Source organism: Jatropha curcas, chromosome 3, assembly GCF_041381405.1.
Source record: "Jatropha curcas cultivar XTBG-Jc1 chromosome 3, XTBG_Jcur_1.0, whole genome shotgun sequence".
NCBI classification, from domain to species: domain Eukaryota; kingdom Viridiplantae; phylum Streptophyta; class Magnoliopsida; order Malpighiales; family Euphorbiaceae; genus Jatropha; species Jatropha curcas.
The window spans coordinates 10598552-10623752 of record NC_143153.1 but is presented as its reverse complement, the minus strand read 5'-3'; the positions used below and the strand labels follow the sequence as shown (position 1 = coordinate 10623752).

The 25201-nt window shown below is 34.3% G+C and overlaps 1 protein-coding gene and 1 long non-coding RNA gene across 2 annotated transcripts; both read left to right on the top strand.

The window, feature by feature from the left end:
- The first annotated feature begins 3133 nt into the window (after window positions 1-3133).
- LOC110010096 (uncharacterized) lies at window positions 3134-5666 on the top strand. Its single transcript, XR_002285027.3, has 2 exons — window positions 3134-4929; window positions 5075-5666. It is a non-coding gene; the product is annotated as an uncharacterized LOC110010096 (long non-coding RNA).
- A 17462-nt stretch (window positions 5667-23128) lies between these two features.
- On the top strand, window positions 23129-24130 carry LOC119370271 (G-type lectin S-receptor-like serine/threonine-protein kinase At4g03230). The gene has a single exon (XM_037638024.2). The coding sequence runs from the start codon at window positions 23129-23131 to the stop codon at window positions 24128-24130; it is 1002 nt and encodes a 333-aa protein (XP_037493952.2).
- The last annotated feature ends 1071 nt before the right edge of the window (window positions 24131-25201 follow it).

Below are 25201 nucleotides of genomic sequence, written 5' to 3'. Positions count from 1 at the left end.
ATAATTTAGTAAATTACAGTAAATAAATAAATAAATGATTAAAAATGAATAAAATTTATTTACTAAAAAATAAATAAAAAACACCTATCATATAAAAAACTATCCGTTACACTCTTTTTTTTGTACACTTGAAAGTATTTTTTTTATATAAATCAACTATTCATGTACCATTTTTTATATAAATTAAGTCAAAAAATGTGTATTTTTTCACAATTTTTTATAACTTATGTACCATTTTACTTCTCTTCACCATAAATCAAATCAACTATAATCAAATCAAGTGATATAAATTTTTTTATAAAAATTTTAAGCTACAATTTTTTGTGCATCCGGTTCGAACCGGACCGAAACCGCCGGTTCCGGTTCATATTTTAACATTCACATGAACCTTAACCGGCCCTTGAACCACCAGTTCTGGTTCAAAATTATGAACCGCCGATTTTGGTCCGGTTCTGATTCGTCTACAGTACGGTTCGATTCCGGTTTGGTTTCGATTAGAACCGAACCGCTGGCTATGCTAGCTTAAACTGGGATAAAGAGGAACCTACTTCCTGAAAAGTTAAACAAGACATGTGAGTCTTATAAAGAATAATAAGTATTGCATAACACATGCATTCACACGAATATGTAAATATATCAATCTAGTCATCCAATTAGTTATATGATCATACTGAGGTCACACAAATGGCATAGCAACAACAATCGCAAATATTAATACCTTCACATAATCACATCATGTGAAAATTGGTATGTGGCATCACCGAAACCCTTGATGAGCCGTCCTCCCACATGGCCCATCCTCTCATGACGTGTGCACCAGGGAGCTGATCCCCCATACATGGCTGACCGGTCTAATTCTCACTTGACCAGCCCTCTCATTGTTTTTCCATTCTCTCTTTTCTTTTCTATACCAACAGAAGGTCACCTTGTGGTTTTCCATATCATCCATATCATATCATTAGGTGCACACGGGGGCGCCGATCTCCCCATACTTGGCCGACGATCGAATATTATATTTTCATCATTTCCAGAACCGTCCTCACAAACCCATGGTGACCTACTTCATCCCAATTCCACACAAAAAAGGCATAGCAATGTCACAACACAAATAATCAAATATTGCAATTAAATGCAAGCATATCAAGTAATCAAACACTAGCATGCAAGAACTTAAATAAACATTCATATACCAATTCAAATAAATACGAGAGTATTAAATAATAATATAATAATAATAAAACAAATAAAGAACTTTATTTATTAAAAATATCAAGGTATAGAATTAATCTAAATAAACCTATTTATTTAACTACTATATATGATTAGCCTAGATTCTATTGAAATTTCGGTGGAACATTCCTTATAAATTGGGCTAAAGCACCCTCCTAAAACTAAAATTCAGTAATAAATTCTCAAAGCCCATCCATCGGGCAATTCACAACAACCGGTCCCGTCCGCCATAACCATCATTCATTTATTTAATCATTTACTCCATTCTTATAGCCCATCCATCGGGCAAATCAACCCATTCGCCTTAAACAATATTTATCAACCATCGCACACACATATATGCACTCAAAGATTCTAAAACCTAAAACAAACAATTAATCGCAATCGGCTATCATAAACATCGTAAACAGTATTTATCAACCATCGCATACACAAATATGCACTCAAAGATTCTAAAACCTTAACCAAATAATTAATCGCAATCGGCTACCATAATTCATTGCAATCTGCTTTAAAAGTCAAGCCTTTCTCCTTTTTTGACTTAATATCATGAATAATATCATTTGAAATGAGAATTCCATCTATAATCTGACAACCTCCCACAAAGTTAGTCTGTTTCGCCAATTATAGAGCACATAACTTTCTTCATTCTGAGAGATAAAACCTTGGTTAGAATCTTGTACACTCTTCCTATTAAGCATATTGGCATGTAATCTTTAAGCCCTTGAGGTGAGGGTTTTTTAGGCATGAGAGCAATGAGACTAGAGTTTAGCCCCACTGTTAACTTTTCATTGCAGTGGAATTCTTGAAAAAACTTTAGTAGATCACAACGAATGACATTCCAACATTTTTTGAAAAATTTGAATGTAAAGCTATCAGGTCCCTATGCTTTGATCCATTAATAATAATATCAAGAATCAAACAAGCATATAGACTAGATATAGAACTTTATTATTAGTAGCTAATACACTTCGCTGATCTTTTAATGAAAGAAAGGAATTTATATTCTTTTGAATAATGAAACTAAAACTAAAAAAAATATAATATTACATCTTTTCACTCAGAGTTGATCTTTACAAAAGATATAAATCTTTATAACAGCAATTATTCCATTAATTGATTTGGAGGTCAAAATAATAGCTCCTCTAAATCTTTTATAACTGGATTATTTTTCCAATAATTTGCAATATATAATGAATACATATGAGTTTTTGCCGCTATGTGTCAATAGCATTGATGGAGGAACTAGCCGCACTATCAGGTTCCATCGATCGAAATACACATTTGCAAATCAAGATCTAAAGTCTCTAACTGAATAAAATCAAATATTATAGCCTTATTTAGTAATAAACATTCACAAAGAAGGGACTACCCTCACTGAGGAAGAAAAATACTTCAAACATAAAGATAACCAACAATAATAAAATAAAAAAGACAGATCTGTTATAGAAAAAATAGATCTGAGTTATTAAAGCAAAAGAAGATTAAAAACAAAAGAGGGTGAAAGGAAAGAGATAGTAAAAAGCAGAATGTAGGGCTACTGCCGATAAACAGCGATAGCTTCAAACTAAAAGTAGGGTTAGAAAACTAGAGAGAAAAGAGAAAGCTAAATTTTTTCACTCTAAAGTTATACATTAATCTAATTTTACATTAATATTTAATATTCGAACATTTTATGAAATAAGCTATAATTTATCCTTTTTTTTGAAAGGTATAATTTATCTAATTAATAAAAAATTATTGTTCAATTATATCTAATATAACTAATCTCGTAATTTAAAAATTAATAAATATAAAAGAAATTTTCATTTTAAAAAATTGAATTGAATTTACACATACACACGCACACATATATATAACAGTTGAGCTATTTTGACTCTAAACAGTAAATCGAACCAAATGCTCAATTTTTAAACGCTAAAAAATCAAATCAAATCATTAATCTTTTAAATCATGATTTTGAATCGATTTAGATCGATTTGCACAGTTGAGGTGGTTTGATGAACACCTCTACTTTTTTTCCATATTTGAAGGATTTTTGTTAAGAAACCCTAGAGCTCCTCACCAAACACAAATCGTTTCAAACCCGCCGCCGCTCTCTCTTCCCCAATAATAAAACGGCAAAATGTCTCTCTGTTTCAATATCATTCTAAAACCTAATCTCTCTCTATTTCAAGTCTTAATTTATGTGGTCTCTACTTCGGTTTTCAAATCCATAGACAAAACCCTACTTCCAATTTATTCTCTTCTCTTTTAGTTTCTTGTTTCTTTTTTGTTTTATTGCTTGAAACTCTCAGTGTCTGTCTCTGCAGAAGTCTCATGAAAACCCCATGAATTGGTCTATAAAATACACAGCGTCATCTATCTGGTGCGGATCCATTCCCAAAATCAAACTGTGTAGGTGGCAAAAGCAATTAGTTAAAAGCAAATTTGATTCATCCAGTAACATTGATGATGCTTTGGCTTCCTTTAATTTGATCCTTCGTAGGAATCGGTCACCACCTTTGGTGGAATTTATGTAGATCATGAGACTGTCATTTGTTTGTCTATCTAAAGGGATGGAATTGTTTGGTGTTTAACTCAATTTTTATTCTATTAAATATTTGACCTAATTGCTTTTTCTTCTTACATCGTGCGGATTCTGGGTACTCTCCTATTCAGATTGATTCCATAGCTTCATCAAATTTATCCTCCCTACCTTTAATGGGCTTGGTAGGGAGGATAATTTTGTTGAAGCTGTGTAATCGTTTGATGATATTGTTGCGAAAGGGTATCACCTGATATTTATACCTCTACTGTGATTTTTCTATGCAGAATTCTAGGTTCCTTTTTACCTTGCTTATAATGATAGTTTGGCTGTCTGAATTTTTTTTTTGGTTTAATAATCTTATATGATGTCTACAATTGAAGAACACAATTTTACCTTTAGTTGAACTTTTCTGTGAAGGATTTGAGTTGCTGTGGTTTCATCACGTTGTCAAAAGATTAAAATTGGTACTCATTATTTAACCAATATAGCTTATTCTGCCTATATGCATATATATATATATATATATATATATTTTGGTAGAGAATGGATTTGAACTTTTAATCTGACTAATGTTTTACTTTTCCTTTAGCAATTATTCGCTATATATAGATCAGGCAAAAGTTGCAGCTGAGCCTTCACTGATGTCTTGACATTTTAAAGCTTTAATGGTTGAGTTCGTTTAAGATTTTTCATTTTTTTTGGTTTTAACTTCCTATGCCAATTCCCCAATTGACCACCAATGTATGTAATCAAGCTTGTTGATTTATTTTTTTCAGCATCTCATATGCAAGTGCAAACTTAGGCATGTGAATTGAAGCTCGATAGAGATTAGGATCCTAGAAGTCTTTTTCTTTTTTCTTTTTTTTTAAAATTTTTTTTTTATATATTTTTAATTCTGGCTCTTTATTTTCACCCTGAATTAGAGGTATACACTCTTATTTGTAGAATAGGGCACTGGTAGTCAAAAGTTATTCACATGACTGATTTTAACGTATTTTCAAGGTGTTAAGTAAGTTATTTTCACTTGGTCAATATATATATTTTTACTTCATATTGTTATCTATATGACTGATCTGTGGTTTTCTAAGGGGTTTAGTAGTGTCTTTAGTAGGAAAATGTTGGAGCTAGCTGCCCCTTAGTTAAGAGGGGAATTGATGTGTCTGTAAAAGGTAGCTCCTCTATTCTTTCTTACTCTTGAACTTTATTTATTATTTGATTATATTTTATAAATCTAATTTGTTCTCTAAAAAGAGCAGTTGGTTTTGACTAGCCTCTTGTGTATCTTTTTTTCACTAATCATAATTTTCTGTACAGCCCAATAATGGAGAGATCAATAGCATTGTGCATTTGAGTTTAACCACCAGGCAAGTAGCCGTGGAAGGGAAAGCTTAGTACTTTCTGTGCAAATCTAACTCTTCAAATGGTAGAAAGGAATAGTTTTAGAGAGAAGAATGGTCTGGGGGATGAACACTGATTTCCAAAAGGCGCTTGATCTTATTCTACAAGTGGCTGTTCATGGGAATTTTTGAAGAAGATGAAATGATAAAGAGAGTGTTTGTGTTTAGATATGGAATTTTATAGAGCATTGTCGGGACCTTGGGAAACTGATTATCAGGTGATGGTGAGGAAATGTACAGCTAAAGGATATGGTAACTGCACGCCATAGAGATGTATGGAATTTGAGAGACTCAAGGGTGCACTAGTTCCTACAACTTGAAAATGGGGTGGCTTTGATTAGCTGATTCCATGAAAACTTGATGAAGCTCTTCTTGTATGCAAATGGTCCTATTGGTCCTGTTATTATTTTTAGTGGTCTTTTAAATTTTATAATCCAAACCAAGTCACCTACTTATGAACATCCCTAATTATTGTTATTATTATTTTGAAATATAATTTTTGTTAGAGAGATCAAGGTATTGATGCTCTTTTTTTTGGAACCTTTGAAGCCAGTTCACCTACACCTTTCCACCATCGTCTCTAACTCAGTCTGATTATGTTGACTGTATACATTCATTAGTTTGTCAAAATATTCTTCCTTGACAGATACTAAATATTTCATTCTATGCATTTTGAATTCTCTTTTAAAAGTTTAAAACTTGCATTTGCCTAGTTTTCTCTCTATGGAACTCCTTGATCTTGTCCCAAGCCCCCTTGACTCTTTTCTCAAACCATATTAGACCGGATGGAGAGAATGCAAAACAAAGATTTAAACTTATAATAGGTGCTTTTCTTTTAGAGCATCAAATATCTATGATGGAGTAGCATTCTTCTATTCATCTGTAGCATAACAGTTTAATGAGCTAGATACTATCATTAATTATTATTCTTAGTGAAAATGGATTATTACTTTGAACTGATCCTTAGGCATGTAGATGTGGCCTTATTAGTCAAAATGGGGCTCTGAATAAAACTAATGGATTAAGGCTCAACTTGGATGCAATGTACAATTTGCTCAAAGTTCAATTTTTTATACAATTTATTTCCTCAACTTGGCGTAAGAAAACAAAAAACTCATTTCTTAAAGAAAAATAATTTTTAATAAATAAAAATTATAAAGGTTTAAACTTAGAAAATAAAAAATTATTTAGAAAAATATAAAAAATTATTAAAAAATTATAATATTATATTGAATATTTTCGTTTGCAGAATATTTTTTATTTTTCAATTATATTTGATTTTAATTAAATAATTCATTACTTTTTAATTATATTTGATTTAAATCAAAATTTTTATTTTCATAAAGATTAATTTTTTTAGAAAATATGCTTGCTATACTCTTGGTGCAAGTTTAAGGGAGTAAATTGTACAAAAAATTTATTTTTCTACAAATTGTACATTGCTCCTAAGTTTATAGAGCAAATTGAGTGTTATTCCTAAACTTATAGTTAGGAATTTTATGAGGGGAAACAATATATTTTTTCCAAGTCAATGCAGGTCTTCAACTCATTGGTTTTTGGAGTGATTAATGATGTAAAGTTGATCATTTTGGAGACACCATCGTTTCATTTTAAAGTTTAGAGTACCATTCGGTTAAAATTGTAAAATTATATATATTATGAGAAAGAAGCCGGAAAATGAAAAATTTAATAAACATAACCAGAGGTTTTAATTTTTTTCTATACATAATTAATATAAAGTATTAATCCCCAAGAAGGCCTTGGCTAATTAGTAAGAGAATTACAAGTTCAGTTGTGAAAATTTATTATTAGACAACAACTATAAGTTTAATTTACAGTAGATCAGAATCTAAACTTGCAGTCGGGAATGCACAGTTTGTATGATGGTAAACATGACAAAAATAGAAGCTGCAAGAACAGAAATCCCTGCCTATGGACTATTGAAATAATCTTGTTTTATGGTTTCCATCCATTTGTGCCATGGGTTTTTGCTATAAATATTGAGAGCTTCAACTATATTAGAGAAGTAGAATACACAAAATTTCCTTTGGCAAGATAGCTGAAAAGAGTTGACAGACTATAATCATTGCGTAGCCGATTTTGTATAATTCCATTTTTGGCCAGTATCTCCACATCCTTTGCAGTCTTAACCAGCTTGGTGAGCAATATAGTTATTTATATATTTGTTAGGGCTATGGCATTCCTCAAATGCCTATAGATTCCTTAATAAAATTTAGTTCAACCGTGGAATTACCAAATACCATCTCTAACAGAATTTTAAATTTGCAGGACTCTATGGGGACGTGGATCACAGATAAAAAAGGAATTAAAAATTTATTTTTTACCTATTTTATTGATATCTTTGCAGGCGGCACTTCTAACCGAAACAAGGTTACTCGGTTGGTTAAGCCCAAAGTCTCTAGAGAGGATAACGAGCTGTTGTGTGCCCCTTTCCAGCCTGAAGAATTCAAAGATGTAATTTTTCAAATGCAGCCCGACAAAGTTCTAGGACCGAATGGCCTTAATCCAGCTTGTTACCAGAAATTTTAGCATATAATAGGAGGTGATGTGACGTTAGGGTGTACAGAGTGGCTTAATGACGGTATTTTTCTTGAATCCCTTGCTGATACTTTACTGGTTTTAATTCCTAAATTACAAAATCCTATTACTATTCAAGATTATCACGCGATTTCTCTCTATAATGTTCTTTATAAAATTGTTTCTAAGGTTTTGGCTAACAGATTAAAAAGTTTTTCACCCAATATTATTTCTACTAGCCAATCGGCTTTTGTGTCGAGGAGACTTATTCAAGATAATGTGTTAGTAGCCTTTGAGACTATTCACAATATCAAGCGTAGGAATAGGGGTAATTCCGGTTTTGCGGCCCTTAAGATTGATATCAGTAAGGCCTATGGTAGAGTTAGATAGCCTTTCCTAGAGAATATGTCAATTAAGTTGGGTTTTCAGTGCTAAATGGGTGGGCTGGATGATGATGTGTGTGACCAGTGTTAAATAGTCCGTTATGTGCAATGGGGAGATCACTGGCCCTATTACTCCGGCTAGGGGTTTGAGATAAGGAGTCCCTTTATCTCCTTATTTATATATTTTTTGTGTCGAGGGTTTGTCTCTTTTACTTAAGCAGGCTAATCCTAGGGGTTGGATTCATGGGTGTTGAGCAGGGAGACATTGTCTGAGAGTTTCCTATCTTCTCTTTGCGACGACTCTATTTTTTTCTTTAAGGCTATTGAGAGAGAGAGTCGTAAGATTAAGGATATTTTAAAGGATTATGAGGTGGCCTCAAGTCATGCAGTTAACTTCTTGAAGTCTGAAATTATGTTTAGCCCAAGTGTCCATGTGAGCATTAGGAATTTGGTCTCTAGTATACCGAGAGTGACTAAGTCATTGAATGAGAGTAATTATTTATGGTTTCCTTCCTTAATTGTAGATAATAAGAGACATATTTTTAATTATTTAAAGGATAGATTATGGAGTCTTATTAATTGCTGGAATAATAGGTTTCTGTCAAGAGAGGGTAGGGAAGTTTTACTTAAGTCAGTTGCAGGCTCTCCCTTCTTATTGTATGAGCGTTTTCTTGCTTCCCATTTCTTTGTGTGATGAATTTCAGAAGATTATGAATACCTATTGGTGGGGCAAGAAAAGGGGGATAAGAATAGTATTCATTGGTTTTATTGGGATCATATGTGCCAGAGTAAGAGAGACAGGGGAATGGGTTTTAGAGATTTACATAGTTTTAATGTAGCTATGCTAGGGAAACAAGGGTAGAGGCTTATGATCGACCCTAATACTCTTTTATCTCAGATCCTCAAAGCTAAGTATTGTCTTGATGGAAACTTTTTATCTGCATCTGTTGGATGCAATCCTAGTTTTATGTGGAAGAGTATTCTGTTTGCTAGAGATATGTTAAAGCTTGGTACGAGAAGGAAGGTTTGTAATGGGGAAAAGATTTTGGTTAGTAGAGATCCTTGGATTCGTATGGATAGAAGTTTTGAAGTGGAGAATGGGATCCATTTTATTGACCCCACCATGAGAGTGTGTGACCTTATGATAGAGGATAGACTGGGGTGGGATTTTAATAGGATAGTTGAGAATTTGAATTTTAGCGTTAGGGATACGCGTGCTATTCTTATTATACCCTTGAGCATAACCAACTGGAATGATAAGCTTATTTGGCATTTTGAGAAAACGGGTGTTAGCGTCAGGTCTGGTTATTTCTTGTACATTAGAACCATGGTAGGGGGTTTATTATAGAAAGAGATGACATTTGGAGGAAGATTTAGAACCTTAAAGTCCCCCCTTACGATGAAAGAATTCAAATGGAGAACCCTTAAAGGTGTTTTACCTCTTAGGCTTAAGCTCATTGCGAGAGGGGTGAGTGTCGCTAGTAATTCTTTATTTTTTTTAATATGGACGAAGATACTCCTCACGTTCTTTTTAGGTGCCATAGAGCTATGGATGTGTGGAATTATAGTGGTTTTCATGTTCCTTTTAATGTTGTGTCTTTTAAGGACTTCTTATTGTAGGTTTTTGATAATCTAAGGTTAGAGCAAGTGGAAGAGATGATTTTCATTGTGTGGAATCTGTGGAGAGCGAGAAATCAAAAGCTTTGGAATAACTCAAAACTTCCTCCGGCTGTGATCCTTAGAGATGCAAAGAACCAATGTTCAGAATGGAAAGCACATTCAAAAGTCACTTGCAGTTTGACTCATAATAGGAATTCCTATGCACGCTACCCCTACAGTGCCCTAACCCATGCTGACTCGTTTGGTACTAGCGCTACTACCAGAAGTGCTTATCCTAATCATGTGAGCCAATCTTCCAACGTGCCTTAGGTCGACAGTTCGACAACTCGAGTCCTTACGCATGATCCTAGGAACAACAACTGTGGTTGGCAAATTTTTGTGGATGGAGCAATTTTCAATAATCTTCATATGGCAAGTTATGGATTTATTCTTGAAGACACAGAGGGCAAGTTTCTTAGAGCTTGTTCTGGTTTTTTTGGACTGTTATAGAGATCCTTTACTTGTAGAAGTGCCAGCTCTTCGTGAATGCTTAAGGTGGTCGATTGTTCACTTCATGGATACAAAGTGTGTTTACACCGATTCGCAGAGTTTAGTTTTAGCTTTGAACTCTCTTCAGGAGGATTTTTCTGAATTAGGTTTGGTTATTTCGGATTGTAAGGCTTTATTAAGTCATTGATATAATATTAGTGTTAGATGGATTAGGATTGGGGCTTATTCTTTGGCTAGAGAGTCCTACAAATATGCTTATCTCCAAATATGGGATTCGATCCCGGATTTTCTGTTATCTTTTTATATTTCAAATTAATTCTATGAGGTATTTCTTTTCAAAAAAAAAAAAAAAAAAAAAAAAAAAAAAACACCATCTTTGAACTCAAAAACAAATAGGTTTTTGCTTGACCCCAACCAAAATTTGACTCCTGCTTGGTAAAGCTCTGTAACACTAGCCGGATTTTGAATTTTATGAATGACCTATTATGCACTTGTACTTGCAAATTTTGATAGTATTTCACTTTTAAATTTTGTAACATTAATCCTGTGGCATTCTGAATTTTATGAATGACCTATTATGCACTTACACTTGAAAATTTTAATAGAATTTCACATCTTTCAACACTAACAATATAATTATTTAGAGTTTTTGGTTTTTATATGTAAAATAGTGTTTGATATGTAGTTATCATAACTTTGGGAATAATGTTTTAAAATTTTTCAATTACTTGATAAGTGTTTAATTAATCTAATTTTTGCAAATTCTAGTGTTCAATAAAATAATTTCACAACTTCAAATATTTAATAGGTTTAATTTTATAAATTAAAGTGTTTGATGGGTCAAAGTAAAAGTTGATGATGCCAGAAAGTTGAAGTAACAAAGTGAAGGGTAAATTTATGTATTCAGCCTTTTTTATTTTAATATCCCAAGGTATTGACAAATCCTTAGAAAGTTTAGTGGATGCTTTGTCTCTAAGAAATATTGTTTCTCCAATACATCATTTGACACACAATAACCCCATTTGATTTTGAAGGAGCCAACAAGCTTGATCATAGATAACCCAATTTTAAGCTTCTCAGATATGCTAGATATATCGTACAAGTCCTGAAGAATAAGGAAGGGAAGTTGATTTCAAGCAACAACAAAGCATATCGTACATCACGGGACATCCATGGTCTCAAGTATATAAGGTCGTTGATAAATTGGAGTTTGAGTAATTAAATTTCAGCAAAACCATAATCACAGAGGTAGAATATATTAGTATCATCTTCAGAAAGTCTTGATGATCAAATTGATTGGTTTTTGCATAAGATTTGCATAATGTTTTTACCCTTTTCTTTGCCTCTTTTATGGATTCAACATATTCCTTCACATTTACGCTATTAGTGATGAGTTGAAGAAACTCTTTCAGATATATTGTTTTATGTTCGTATATTATCTTTAGTTCTGGTTTGCCATGGTGAAATAAATAGATGGAGACCACTTGAGGTGTCTAGGCAACTTCTTTTAACTGACACAATGCCTTGGGTACTCTATGAATGTAACACTCATCCGATAATGGATGCAAAACTTTCAGATCTTTTGTAATGGAAATTGATATATTTTCAATAACTATAGCATGATCTGTCAACGTTTCCATCCTGTTAGATTTTATATTAGGATTACATATCGTATTGATAAGTGAAAATTCTTACAAGAAGACTATAAGATTGGAGAAAAAAATTTTAAAGTAGAGGGAAAAGAATTCACACTACAACATATCTCTCCTTTGTTTGCAAATTTTTAAAATCTCTCTTTGAACAAGTTTCCATGATTGGAGAATGAGTGGAATCTGACTCTACAATCTTTATTCGACCTACTCAAAATCTGTCCAATAATTGATACTATGATGCTAGCTTTACTGATGAGCTATCTTCTAAATCTACATCCGAGCCTTCTTTTGAGCCAGAGTTAGAACCCAATTTGCTGAGTCTTCCTCCAAGTCTTCTACTGAGTCTGTAATAGATCCCTTAGGACCTTTTTTGAATTTTGATATAGCCAACAATTTGTTTTATTTAACCTACTCAAAATCTATCCAACAATTGCTACTATGATGCTAGCTTTGTCGATTAGCTATCTTCTAAACCAAGTTCACGCCTTCTTTTGAGTTAGAGTCAGAGCCGAGTCAAAATCCAAGCCTTTTGAGTCTTCCCCCAGTTCTTCTATCGAGTCTGTAATAGATTTCTTAGGACCTTCTTTTAATTCTGATATCGCCACAAAGGACAACATCTTTGCTTATAATAAAAAAATTTGTTCTTTTCTGGTTATAATTCTTTGCCACCTTTTCTATTTATTTCCCTTCATTAGAATATGAATTGAATGAAAAAAAAAAGGATAATGACAAAGAACTAATTAATCTTGTCAAAGATGAAAAATAAAAAATCACATATTGCATTATCATTTAATCACAAAATGGGTTGGATTAAAAGAAGGAGAATTTTGAGAGACAGAGGAGATTTATCTCCGACATCATACCTATTCCCATTTTGCTTATAATCGAGTTGTTGCTTTTTAAAAGCTCTAGATTGAGCTAATGAAATTACTTCATAGATTGTTGTCTGAGACTTTGCTCCATAGTTTTGATCTCTCTAGTGTTTTCGCCTTCAATTTAATTATTCTCCTTAGTAGATGATTTGCTTGGATTTTTGATTCCCTTATCTTGAAGGCCTCAGAGTTCTTCTCTAGCTTCTGCTAATTTTGTTTTTAAATTTTTATCAATTTCAACAAGTTGCTCTTGAGTTAACTCAAGTGCTAAATTATTCACAGATTCTTTCTAATGATCTTCTTCCAAGACTCCATTCGAGCGAAGGTCCTTTTTATTGTGGTTTCTCTTTTTTCTAGAATTTTTGGGATGGTTGTTATTTTGAATATCTCGGCTTCCAACCATGGTTTTAGTTTTTATTTGATGAATGTGTCAAATAATCGATTATGGATCTTTGAGGGAATTGGTTAGAGAATTTCTGAAAGACAACGCCAATTGATACCTAGTGATGTAAAATGCATGGGTATGGATGCAGGCAGTGAATAGCAACCTCAATTGAAAGTGACACGATAGGCTGGAACGTCATGAGGGCAGTCACTTTGATGCTTAAGTTAGCGAAAGCTATGGAGAGTTATGTTGCTAATTGGAATATATACATATATATATATATATATTTAATGAAAGTGATTCATTTATTTATATCTCAAATATGAAGTCCCCCATGTCCTCCAATAATGCAATACTTTTAATCAAATGAGGCAAAGAATTAAAAGAGCTAAAAGAGAGAGAAAAATGATGTAGCCTTTGATGAGTGGCCAAAAGTTGTGCCGCTCGGTTTCCTTCACGATGTATGTGATGAATGGAAGAGGAATGGAGATGCAATAGGTCAGCAACACGTAGCAAAATTGAAGGACCTGCTCTAGTCCATTGTGCCCGATTAACTCGAGCAACTAGATCCTGACAATTCATTTCCACCTGGATGGGATAAATTTCATTATCAATGCTCCAGGAAAGTCCCCAAATTAATGCTTCAAGCTCTGCATCATCAGCTGTCCCAGCAGCAAGCGTAAAACAAGCGGCAGCAACAAAGTTACCATGGCTGTTTCGGAGGATAGCACCACCCACTGCTGAAAATTTGTTGAAAGACGCAGCAATATTCAATTTATAGCAATCTTGCCTAGGCCGAATCCAAGTAATAATCATTGGCTTTAATTTTTGTTTGCCAAAAGAAGCCGAAATGAAGTGGCAATCAGTTTTTGCTGACCAAGTTATTGCAAATCTTTTACCAGAATTAGCAATGCTCCAGTTTAATAACACCCTACTGATGTCTTATATAAGGAGGTCTGGAAAGCAAGCTTCATTACCCCAATTACACTTGCAATACATTTTCCACACAGACCATACAATTACCTATGGTACCAAGCGCCTAAGCTTACCCATAGCCGAATCTGGTCTGTTATAAAGCCACCAAAAAATCAACGCTTGCCGCAGAGAATTTTGAGGCTCAAGAGTATCTAGGAAAAAAGAGCCAAATAATTCCAAATTTTGGCAATGATGGGGCAGAAATAAAAAAGATGGTCCACAGTTGTCTCCGACTTGAAGCAGAATGGGCAACGGATATCCCAAATAATTGAAGACGTCTCGGTAAAGGTAAAGCTTCCCTGAGGAGTTTCCATGTAAAAATGGAAAGCTTAAGCGGGAAAGATGAATCCCAAATAGCAGGGCTTGTTAGGCAAGAAGCTTTGCTCTCTCTATCACAATCGTAGGCTGAAGCAAGAGTAAATTTGCCATTCCTTTCTCCTCGCCACACCACATTATTATCTGTAAAATCAACTAGTGGATAAGCAAGAGAGTGAACTTGACAAATTCGTTTCCAAGTGCAAGAGTCGATGAGTTGATATTGCATTTCTCCCTGCCGGTGATATTTTTGGAACATATAGTTAGCCCACAATGAGTTCCTCTGCATATAAGTCCACCAGATTTTGAGTGAATAGGCTTGCTGTAAAGAGCTAAGAGATCTTAACCCCAGCCCTCCTTCTTTAGTCTGAAAACACATATCACGATAACTGACCCAGTGATATTTCGAATGATCCACATCATTACTCCAGAAAAAAAGTAGCCATTTTTTGCGCCAATAAGCTCAATATTTTTTTGGGCAACGCCATGGCTCCCATTATGTGCAAAGGAATGGAATTTAGAACATGCTTGATCAATAGTAGACGGCCACCTGGAGAGAGGATCTTTTTGATCCAACCCGTGAGCTTTGACTCGATTTTCTGCAAAATGCCACTGCAGTAGGGAGCCCTATTGATACCTTGATAGATTGGTGCACCAAGATACGTGAAAGGAAAAGGCCTCCTTTTAATGCCTAAATCATCCTGAAGACGAGATACCTTGTCCGGAGAGACTTTCTGAGAACAATAGAAAGAGCTTTTTTCGAAATTGATCAGTTGCCAAGAAGCTTCCTGATAAGAGAGCAAAAATTTTTTGAGATTTGAAATGCTTCTGACATCCCCTTTAAGAAAAATCAACAAGTCATCTGCAAAAGAAAGGTGAGAAACTATAGTCCAATGTCTCGCCAGTTTATAAGGAGAAATTGTTCCCGCAGCCATTAAATGATTGAGACCCCGAGCAAAGCATTCAAAAGCTAAAATGAATAGATACGGTGACAAAGGATCTCCCTGTTTAACTCCTCTTGTCGGTTGAAAGAAGCCGTAAGGAACCCCATTAACAAGCAAAGAAAGTCGGGTAGAAGCAAGATTGCTCATAATAATATTAATCACATAAGTGGAGAAACCGAATCTTACCAGAACTGCTTTTAAAAAAATTCCAATCCACACTGTCAAAGGCTTTGGCCATATCCAACTTGATGGCTAGATTGTGACCCCTCGATGCTCTGTTAATCTCATGAATCATCTCATTAGCAAGCATAATCTGAGTATGAATTGAGCGGCCCTTCATGAAACCTACTTGCTCCCTAGAAATCAAAGAGTCTAGCAAAGGAGAGACCCTATTTGCCAAGATGCGAGTACATATTTTGCTGATAAAATTTGTAAGGCATATAGGTCTATATTGGTTAAAGGAAGAAGGGTTTTCCACTTTCGGAATAAGAATAATCTGAGCACTTCCAAAGGCTTTCGGAATGGGCAAACCCAAGAAAAACTCCTTCATTGCACTACACACATCTCACTTTATTATCTCCCAACACTCTCTGTAGAATCTGCATCAAAACCATCAGGACCAGGAGCACTATTAGGATCCAGCTGCCAGATAGCCTGTTTGATCTCGTCATCAGGTGGGGATCTTTCGAGGTTTTTGTTATTCTCCTCTGTAACCAAGGATGGTAAGTAAGCCAATAGTGGTTGGTAATTCTGTTGAGAATCATTGCTCTTGAAGAGAGAAGAAAAATAAGTGACAGCTGCCGCACCCATATCAGCTTGATTAGAAATCCATGCCCCGTCTTCAGTCTTGATAGTAGAAATACGATGAATCCTCCTGGTCAACTTCACATAATTATAGAAAAATTTTGTATTTGAGTCACCATCAGCGAGCCATTTAATATGAGCTTTTTGTTTCCAGAAGGTCTCCTCAAGTTTAAGCTTTCTTATCAAGTCACACTGTTTATCCTGCCAGACTTTCCTGTTGTTCGGTGAAGGGGCTGAGTCAAAAGTAGCTTCGGCTAATTTCGCTTCCTTTTTCGCTTCCTGAATAGCATAAAAAATATTGCCAAAAGTATTTTTGTTCCATTCCCGTATTGCCTTTTTCAAAGCAATCAACTTAAAATAAAGTCCTCGCATACCCCCTCCATGGAAATTCAAATTCCAGGTGTCACGAACCATAGGAAGGAAAGTAGGATGAGTGAGCCACATATGTTGGAATTTAAAAGCTTTTGGTAAATTGAAATCAGCCTTATTACATATAAACAGAAGAGAAGAATGATCCAAAGCAGCTCTATTCAAGTGTCTGACACTCAGATTATCAAAACAGTCGAAAAAAGCATTATTCACCAAAAACCGATCTAATCTCTCCCACACTCTACCATTACTGCGAATACCATTCCAAGTAAATTTGGAACCATGAAAGGGAACATCAATAAGACCACAATCATTAGAAGAATCAACAAAGTCTTGCATGCTAAGCAAATTAGGAGTCGAGTTACCTTTATAATCCGCCAAAGATTTGATTGCATTAAAGTCACCCCCAACTACCCAAGGGCCAACAGTAGCACGGCTCAATCTGAGAAGTCGAGACCAAAGAGTACTCCTTTGTGCATGTGAGTGATACCCATACACAGCAGACAAAGTAATGGTAATCAAAAGAGAACGAATAAAAGCAGAACAACTCAATACTTGAATATCATCCATAAAATGAGAAAGTTGTAGAAAACTATCTTTCCATAGTATCCATATCTTGTTATTGCCACTCGAATAAACATTGTCAAATCCAAGTTTAGAAGCATAAGAAAGATTTTTACTAGCACCAACCATAGGTTCAATCACAAAAAGCAAAGAAATATGACCGAATCAATCGATTATAAGAAGAGGGAAGACCTCTAAGATTCCAGCTCATTATATTCATTGGGCCGAATGCAGTCAAAGGAAGCTTGAGTTTTCTTTTGACGTCGGGTAGGTTTGAGAAGCTCAATTGCTGTTTTAACTTTACGATTACGCTGTTTCTTCGTCACTTTAATAAATCCCAAACTGGAAGATAAATTAAGATTACCATCTACATTACCAGTGGAGAGTTTTTCAGCAATCATTGAACCTGCCTTTTTGAGATCATCGATTTTAGCTAAAAAATCTGAATCAGTTCGATCTCCCTCTAACAAATATCCCAAAGAAGAAAATTTATTATTAACATCACAAAGGTCCACATCAGATGGGTAAGAGACCTTTTCAGCACCAGGAGTCGGAATTAAAGGAACATTGTCCAGCAATACTTTTTCTGTTGGAAAATCAGAAGTGATCATTGATGAAGAAGGAGCAGACGTAGTGGATATCTTCTGATCATCAAAACTAGTTTGAAGAGGAGGAGGGCCTGCTACAACTACTGGATCAATTTTAGGATTTGAATTCTGATTTTTAAACTCTGTCGAAGTAGGCTGTTTCTTGGGGACCCAAACTTGAGCGGATTCAATAGCTTTCTTAGCAGGCTCAACAAATTAGTCGTGCACATCGCTTTGAGCCATCCTACAGGTGGAGTTGTCATGACCCAATTTCATGCATGATAAACAAAACTTAGGAAGATTCTCATATTCAATAGCTTGGAAAAAATCGACATTTTCATTCCCAATCCAAATACGTTGAGGTAAATCAGCAGAGATATCTAATTCTACACACACCATTGCAACCGAAGGCCAAACTAGCGAAGCAGTAGAGGCATCTACCTTCAAAGGCCTGCCAATTAATTCAACAATAGAATATAAAGCCTCTTTGTCAAAAAAATGAATGGGGAGCCCTGGAAGAGAAACCCAGATAGGAGCAATAGAACTATCGACATCTGGTCGAAAAGAGGCTGACCACTTGGAGACACACATGGAAAATCCATTAAAAAACCAAGTCTGACGAAGCCAACAACGGAGAAAATCCTCCTCAAGAACAGAGTTAATCAAAATATGTTTCGAATAGATTAAACCCAATGTAAATTCTCCTTTAAAACCAATAAGATCAAATGCCTTCTTTAAAGCCTGCATAGAAGGTCTTCCAATCAAAGCGAGCTTCTTCCAGAGAACGCAGTGCAGTGGATTCGCACCAGGGTCAGTAGACCTACGCTTTCAGCAGCAGCGGCGAGCCCCCCACCAGCTGTTCTATTTCTTCCTCGGCCAAATCGCGCAGCGCCAGCTGATCGCAGCCTCGATCTGTTGCGCCATTCACTCCAGCGTGCCTCCGACCACCAGGAACGGGTACCTGCTCACCAGATCGCACCATCACTGCTTTGGATCGAGCAAGGACAGCACCAACATGAGCTTTCGCCAGTCGCAGCCGCTTGAAGCAGCACCTCCTGCGCCCGAATCTGGTGAGTGCTGCTGCCAGTCATAACCGACTTATTCCATTGAGACTAATTGAAGGCTAGTAGACTTGGTTTCGACATCGATCAAGCAAACTCCGGCAAAAAAAAAAAAAAAAAAAAAAAAAAACAGAAAAAAAAAATTATTGCCCGAGTCACAGTTTGTGTCAACCATTACTGAGCGGAGTCAACGATTTTCAAGTGAACAAGAGCCATTTCAAAAATCAGATTGAAAATGCACTGAAAGATTTGCAGCGACTGAGAACTTCAATCACGGCTCTGCTTTCAAGCTCACTGGCGGCGGCCCCTCAGGGGATGGTTGGTCAAACTTTTGCATCTGTACTCTCTGGCCAATCTATCCGACCGAAAGCTGTTGAGAACCTCATATCTTTCACCTCCGTTGATACAAATAAAAGGTTATCATCTAAAACTCCTAGCAAATTTAAGGGTTTTCCTGCTATATATATATATAATCCTAAAGCAAAATAATGTGATTTGACACTCTATTATTTGAGTATTCTACTTTATCTTTTTTTAGAAATTTTTGATTTTTTTTATTCTTCTATGTTTTGATTGGATGGTTATTTTTTTTTAATTTTTTAATTTATAATATTTAGATAATAGCAATATATTTTGAAATCTAATCTAATTTAACAACAATTCTATTTTATTTGGTATTTGATTTTCATTTTTTAAAAAATTTTGAAGATTTTTTATTGAAAAAGTTTTAGATTTTTTCTTTATTTTTTTTATATTTTGATTGGATGGTTTTATGTATTTTAATTTTAAAATTAATATTTAGATAATAGCAATATATTTTGAAATCTAATATAATTTAACAAGTATTCTATTTTATTTCGTATTTGATTTTCATTTTTTCAAAATTTAAAAAATTTTGAAAATTTTAAATTGGAATTTGTGGATTTTTGTTTATTTTTCTATATTTTGATTGGATGGTTATATGTTTTTTTAATTTTAAAATTAATATTTAGATAATAGTAATATATATTGAAATCTAATCTAATTTAACAACTATTCTATTTTATTCGATATTTGATTTTCATTTTTTCAAAATTTAAAATTTTTAAAGATAATTTGGCTTTTGAAAATTTTTAATTTTTTACCTATATCTATATCTATATATAATCATAGTTAGTGGGTTATGGTTACTGCTTTGCTTTCTTTCTTTTGTTAGTTTGTTGTATGTTGATTTTTTTTTTTCTTTCTTTTGTATAGTGCTTCAGGTAGTGTACTACATATATTTTTGCTTACATTCACAATCCAATTATCTTATCACAAGTAAGCATCAATTATCACACTCCTAATCAGACTCAATAGTATTTCCAAGAAGAGTTTTTCACTTCCGTCATCATTCCTACCCGGCAATGATATTGAATCAAAATTATGCATGATTTGCAGTTATATGCTTAAAATTGTTCCATTTGACTTTAAAGCTGCGATTCTTATTTTTTTAAAATCTCGATTTGTATCGTTGTTTAAACATCGATTTGTTTAGAATGCACCCATCAATTTATTTTTTTTTAGTGTTCTTTGTTGCCTTTATTAATTATTAGTACTCAAAAATTTATATCAGTATGAACTCTTTCTATTTTTCAGTATAGCTTCGAGTAGAAAAGAAAGGTTCCATATGTGCTAAGTTGATACTAATATAAATTTTCACATTTACAACATTATTAAGAAGCTGGTCGGAATTAATATATTCTATCTTTTCTTCTATCTTCAAAGGCAAAATCGTTTCCTTTGATTGTGGTGATGTTAAACGATTTAATTTTTTTGATGTATAAACCTAACCTTGCTGGATCGGCTGAATTTCTCAAATCGTTGAATGAAGTGATCATGAATGCAAAATATGGTCATTGTTCCATGTGTATATATATTCTAGATTTTATATTTTTAGAAGAAATTATTAAACAAGACTCTTAATTTAGTTTTTCATTTTTAAAACTTTATATGTATGACTATATTTATTGGTTCACACCTATAAAAATAAATTTATTGGTTCACACTAATTAAGAGATTTTTTTTTATTTTTTGTTAATTTATTAGTAAATGCAATTTATGAAGTATAAATTATAATATACTAATAAAACAATCCTTTAAAAAATAATAATAAAGCAATATGCGCCATACACGAGCTTTCACCTAGTTATCAATGTACCTTTAACACAGGACATATGCTTCTTTATATAGAAGTTTGGAAGACTGTATATGGACGGTTGATTATGAATATTGACTTTTTTACATAGTACGTATTATTTGTAGAGTAGCACTTGTCTAATAGCTCATTTTGATACTGACTTTAGATTGCTTGGTAGCTAGGGTCTGAGTAGGGATGGAACCAGTGCGGGTATTTTAGGGTATCTGTCCGCTCCGATCCATTTAAAGAGGATATGGATAGTTATAAATGGGTTTGGGATGGATACGGATAGTGAAATTACTACCCGTTATGGATACAGGCAGTGTACGAGTATAGGTCTTTGGATACCTAATACTCGATACCCGTTACCTTGGTAACCTCTACCTGTTATCCGGGTACCCACGGGTATCCTATCCATTATTAGTAAAAATTGTATTTTAAATAAGTTTAGATTTAAATAATTTAAATTCGCGGGTACCCTACCATATAACGGTATTTTAAACGGGTATGGATAATAAAAATTTAAACAGTTTCAGATACGGGTACTTAAATAGATATTTAAACAGGTTTAAAAGGAATATGGATAATAAAATTTTAAATGAATATGGGTACGATTAGCTTAAAATCTGAATAGCGGGTAGCTTAAAATCCGCGGCTACCCGCCCCGCTTTCATTCCTAGATCTGAGCCGGGCAGCTGCTTTTTTGTTGTCTTGGACTTAGGCCACGCTTGGTTGGCAATTTTGATTACAGTTGGTAATAATTTTATATCTGCATATTACTAATATATATTCATTTTTATCCAATAAATTAACAAATTTTTCGTTTGACAATTTCAAGATTTTAGCTTGCAAATATTTCATATATCTCGTAAACCAATTAAGAAACAGAAGTTCTTTAAACGTTTTTCATATCTCAATATTTCTACAACAATTATAGTTCAAAACTTCAAAATAATCTTATTTCACTTTAAAATATTTATTTTAAGAATACCTTTTATTTAATATTTGAAATTCTAATTAAATAAGCATGCTTTGAATTCATACGAGTTAAAAGCAGGTTTGAAAATTGCTAAGTTAAATTAAAGTTCTTCATTGAACGTAATATTATATAATCAAATGTATTTTTAGTATAAACATTATATAATATTATAAATAATTTAATTAAATTACATTCTAATAATAAGTTTTAATAATAGCTAGTGTCTGTGTTTATACTATTGAATAATCTTTAATATAGCCTAGATCTATTATTCATAGAATTTGTTTGATAGAAATAGACAATAAGCGGAAGCATACCCTGATCCATAACAACAGATCTATGTTATGGGTTATCTCGTTGCGGCAATTCGATTTTCACCGTAATATCAACTCAAACTCTTTTTTTATTGGTGGTGTGGGCTCATGCCCAACTATACAAATTTTGCGCTGTAAATTACTTGCGTAGACTCGGTCTATGACCCGGATCATACTAACGAAACTATGACTTTTTTATTTATATGGTTAAAATATCCTCATTTCAATAAAAATCTTTAATTTCATTAGTTTGATCAATATACGGAGCCACAAAAAAAGTAAATTTTTCCATTCAAGCTGGACAAGACTTAAAGGCAATTAATTATAAAATTTTATAGGGTTCAGATAATTGATTGCAATTTTTTTTTTTTTTTTTTTTTTTGGAGAAGAGATATGATATTTTAAAGGTTGAGAAATTAAATTTATAACTATCTCCGTTATTATAAAGCTTGTAACTTTTTGATTTTTGGCCAATACCAGATGACTGAAGTCTTCGAACAATTCCAACAATGGCATAGTGACAGAAGTTCTTGTTATTACTTTGTTGTCCGAAGAATCAGGGATCTGACTATTCCATTCTCAGATTGAAAGGTCTATTTTTTGGACAATTTAATAAAATGACATGAGATTACTCTCAACATATACAATTCTACAGGGAATTGTTAAATTTAATTTATGAAACTGTAAATGGTTAAAGTTGAAGTATAATTACAGAAAGCGAATAGACAAACATATGAAGTAAATTTATGTTTTAAACTATCACATGTCTAGTTGCTTGAACACTGGAATCATAGCAACTCATTAGGCTGAGCGTTGCTTTAACCATTGACTTGAACTCTGTTTGACTTGAACTCATTGCCCACACTTTTCCTTCCTGTATGGTAGATATCTCCTTAATTATTTGAATCCTTTCTTTCACCTCTTGATGATAGCTAAGACAATGAATAATCATCTTGAAATCAATGGATAAGATGCTAGCTATTACTATCATATTTGGTATATTGATATTGTGTTCTTCAGTTCTTCATTCCTTCGGTAGGGATATTATCTCAGAGCGCAATGGGCTTAGAGATGGAGAAACTCTTGTTTCATCCGGAAAAAGATTTGAACTGGGGTTCTTTACTCCTGCAGGAAGTTCTGATAATCGAAGATATGTGGGAATCTGGTATTATAAAACATATCCAACAACAGTTGTGTGGGTTGCCAATGGAGATTCCCCACTTACAGAAACTGGTGGAGTTTTTTCTGTAGATTATGGCGATCTTAAGGTATTGGATAAATCTGGAAAACTTTACTGGCACACAAATCTTGATGGACCTTCAAATCCAAAATTCCATCTGGACGCGAAGCTCATGGATTCTGGAAACTTGGTTTTGAGGAACCAGTCGAAAGTGAATATATGGCAAAGCTTTGAACAACCAACTGATACATTTATTTCGGGTATGAAGATGCACGACAACCTTACGCTGACCTCATGGGCGAGTCAAATTGATCCAAAACCTGGAAACTTCACATTGAAGCGATATCAAGAAGATGTGAATCAACTCATCATCAATCGAAATGGCTATATCGCTCATTGGAGAAGTGGGGTTTCAGGTGAATTTTTTCATTCTGATGAACTACCTTATGCAGTACACAACTTGTTATTCAACAAAACTTCAAGTGCACCCTCGATTTATAATAGTATAAGGGTTGTGATTAATTTTACTGGGGAGATACAGTTTTGGGGCTTGGATATGGATGAAAATAAATGGTCTTTAAAATGGAGGAATCCAATGGAGCATCTCACATCAATGTTAACCCCCCTCCTACGTAGCCTTTCTTTAGAAGGAAGAATACCCCTCAAAGCTCTCCACATAAAATCTTTAACTTTTGGGGGGACATTTAAGCTCCACAAAGATTTCCACCACTCTCCTCCCACACCATCAACCCCCCTGCCCCCTACCCTCAAAGCCACATCATAGCCACTCTTGACCGAATAACACCCCTTTTTATCAAAATGCCAAATAATATGATCCTGCCTATTAAACAAACTTAGTGGGATTTTTAGAATCGTTTCAACATCCCTCGGATGGAAAAGCAAAAGAAGCTTCTCAATGTCCTATACTCTTTGTCTGTTTTTAACAAGCTCACACACTTTCAAATTTTCATCGATCCACCCAAATTCATTATTCACAAAAAAAAAAATTCTCATCTCTCGGCAGCCAAGTGTCTTTCACTATACTGATGTCCTCACCATTACCTACTCTCCATCTAACCCCACATTTTAACAATCCATGAGTAGACACAATACTATTCAAAATGAAACTAGGACTTCTCCCTAGCTGAGCCTCTAGAAAATTCCCATAAGGAAAATATTTAGCTTTGAAAATCTTATAAAAAAGAGTATTGTTTTGGGTAAGCAACCTCCAACCTTGCTTCCCAAGCATAGCTAAATTAAAACTATGGAGATCTTTAAAGCCCATCCCCCCTTCCATCTTCTTCCCACACATCCTATCCCAAGACCACCAATGGAGACTTCTACTACCTCCCTCCTTCAAACCCCACCAAAATCTATTAATAATTTTTTGAAGGTCATCACAAATAGCCATAGGTAACAGAAATACACTCATGCCGTAAGAAGGAATAACTTGAGCTTGTGAATACTCAAATTTTGAGGCTCAAAAAGCCTATTTTTCGGGACTGCAAACAGTCCGGTTGGACCGGAGGCTATTCGGAAAGTTCACCGAAAGTATGCCAATATGGTACGTAAAATGTCCGGAAAATTACGAGGATCACGGAACTGGTCCTGGAATATTTTTTGGAGGTACGGAACTCCCGAAAAAGCCGTTGGAACGTAAGACTAGCGAGTGGACAGGATACGGCGGCGGCGGCCGCCCTCCAGCCCGATTTTTGCCTATAAAATCAGCCCCGGGCACTCAGTTTTACTCACTCAGTCTGTGTTGATGGACGCTCCTTCTCCCCTACGCTCCTTGCGATTCTTTTACTGCTTTTCTGCATTTTAGTATAGGCTTTTTATTACTCTGCTGTTGTGA

Bases quoted from the DNA above. Each gene is read 5' to 3' on its own strand.
- LOC119370271 (XM_037638024.2), top strand. From the start codon at position 23,129: ATGGATAAGATGCTAGCTATTACTATCATATTTGGTATATTGATATTG.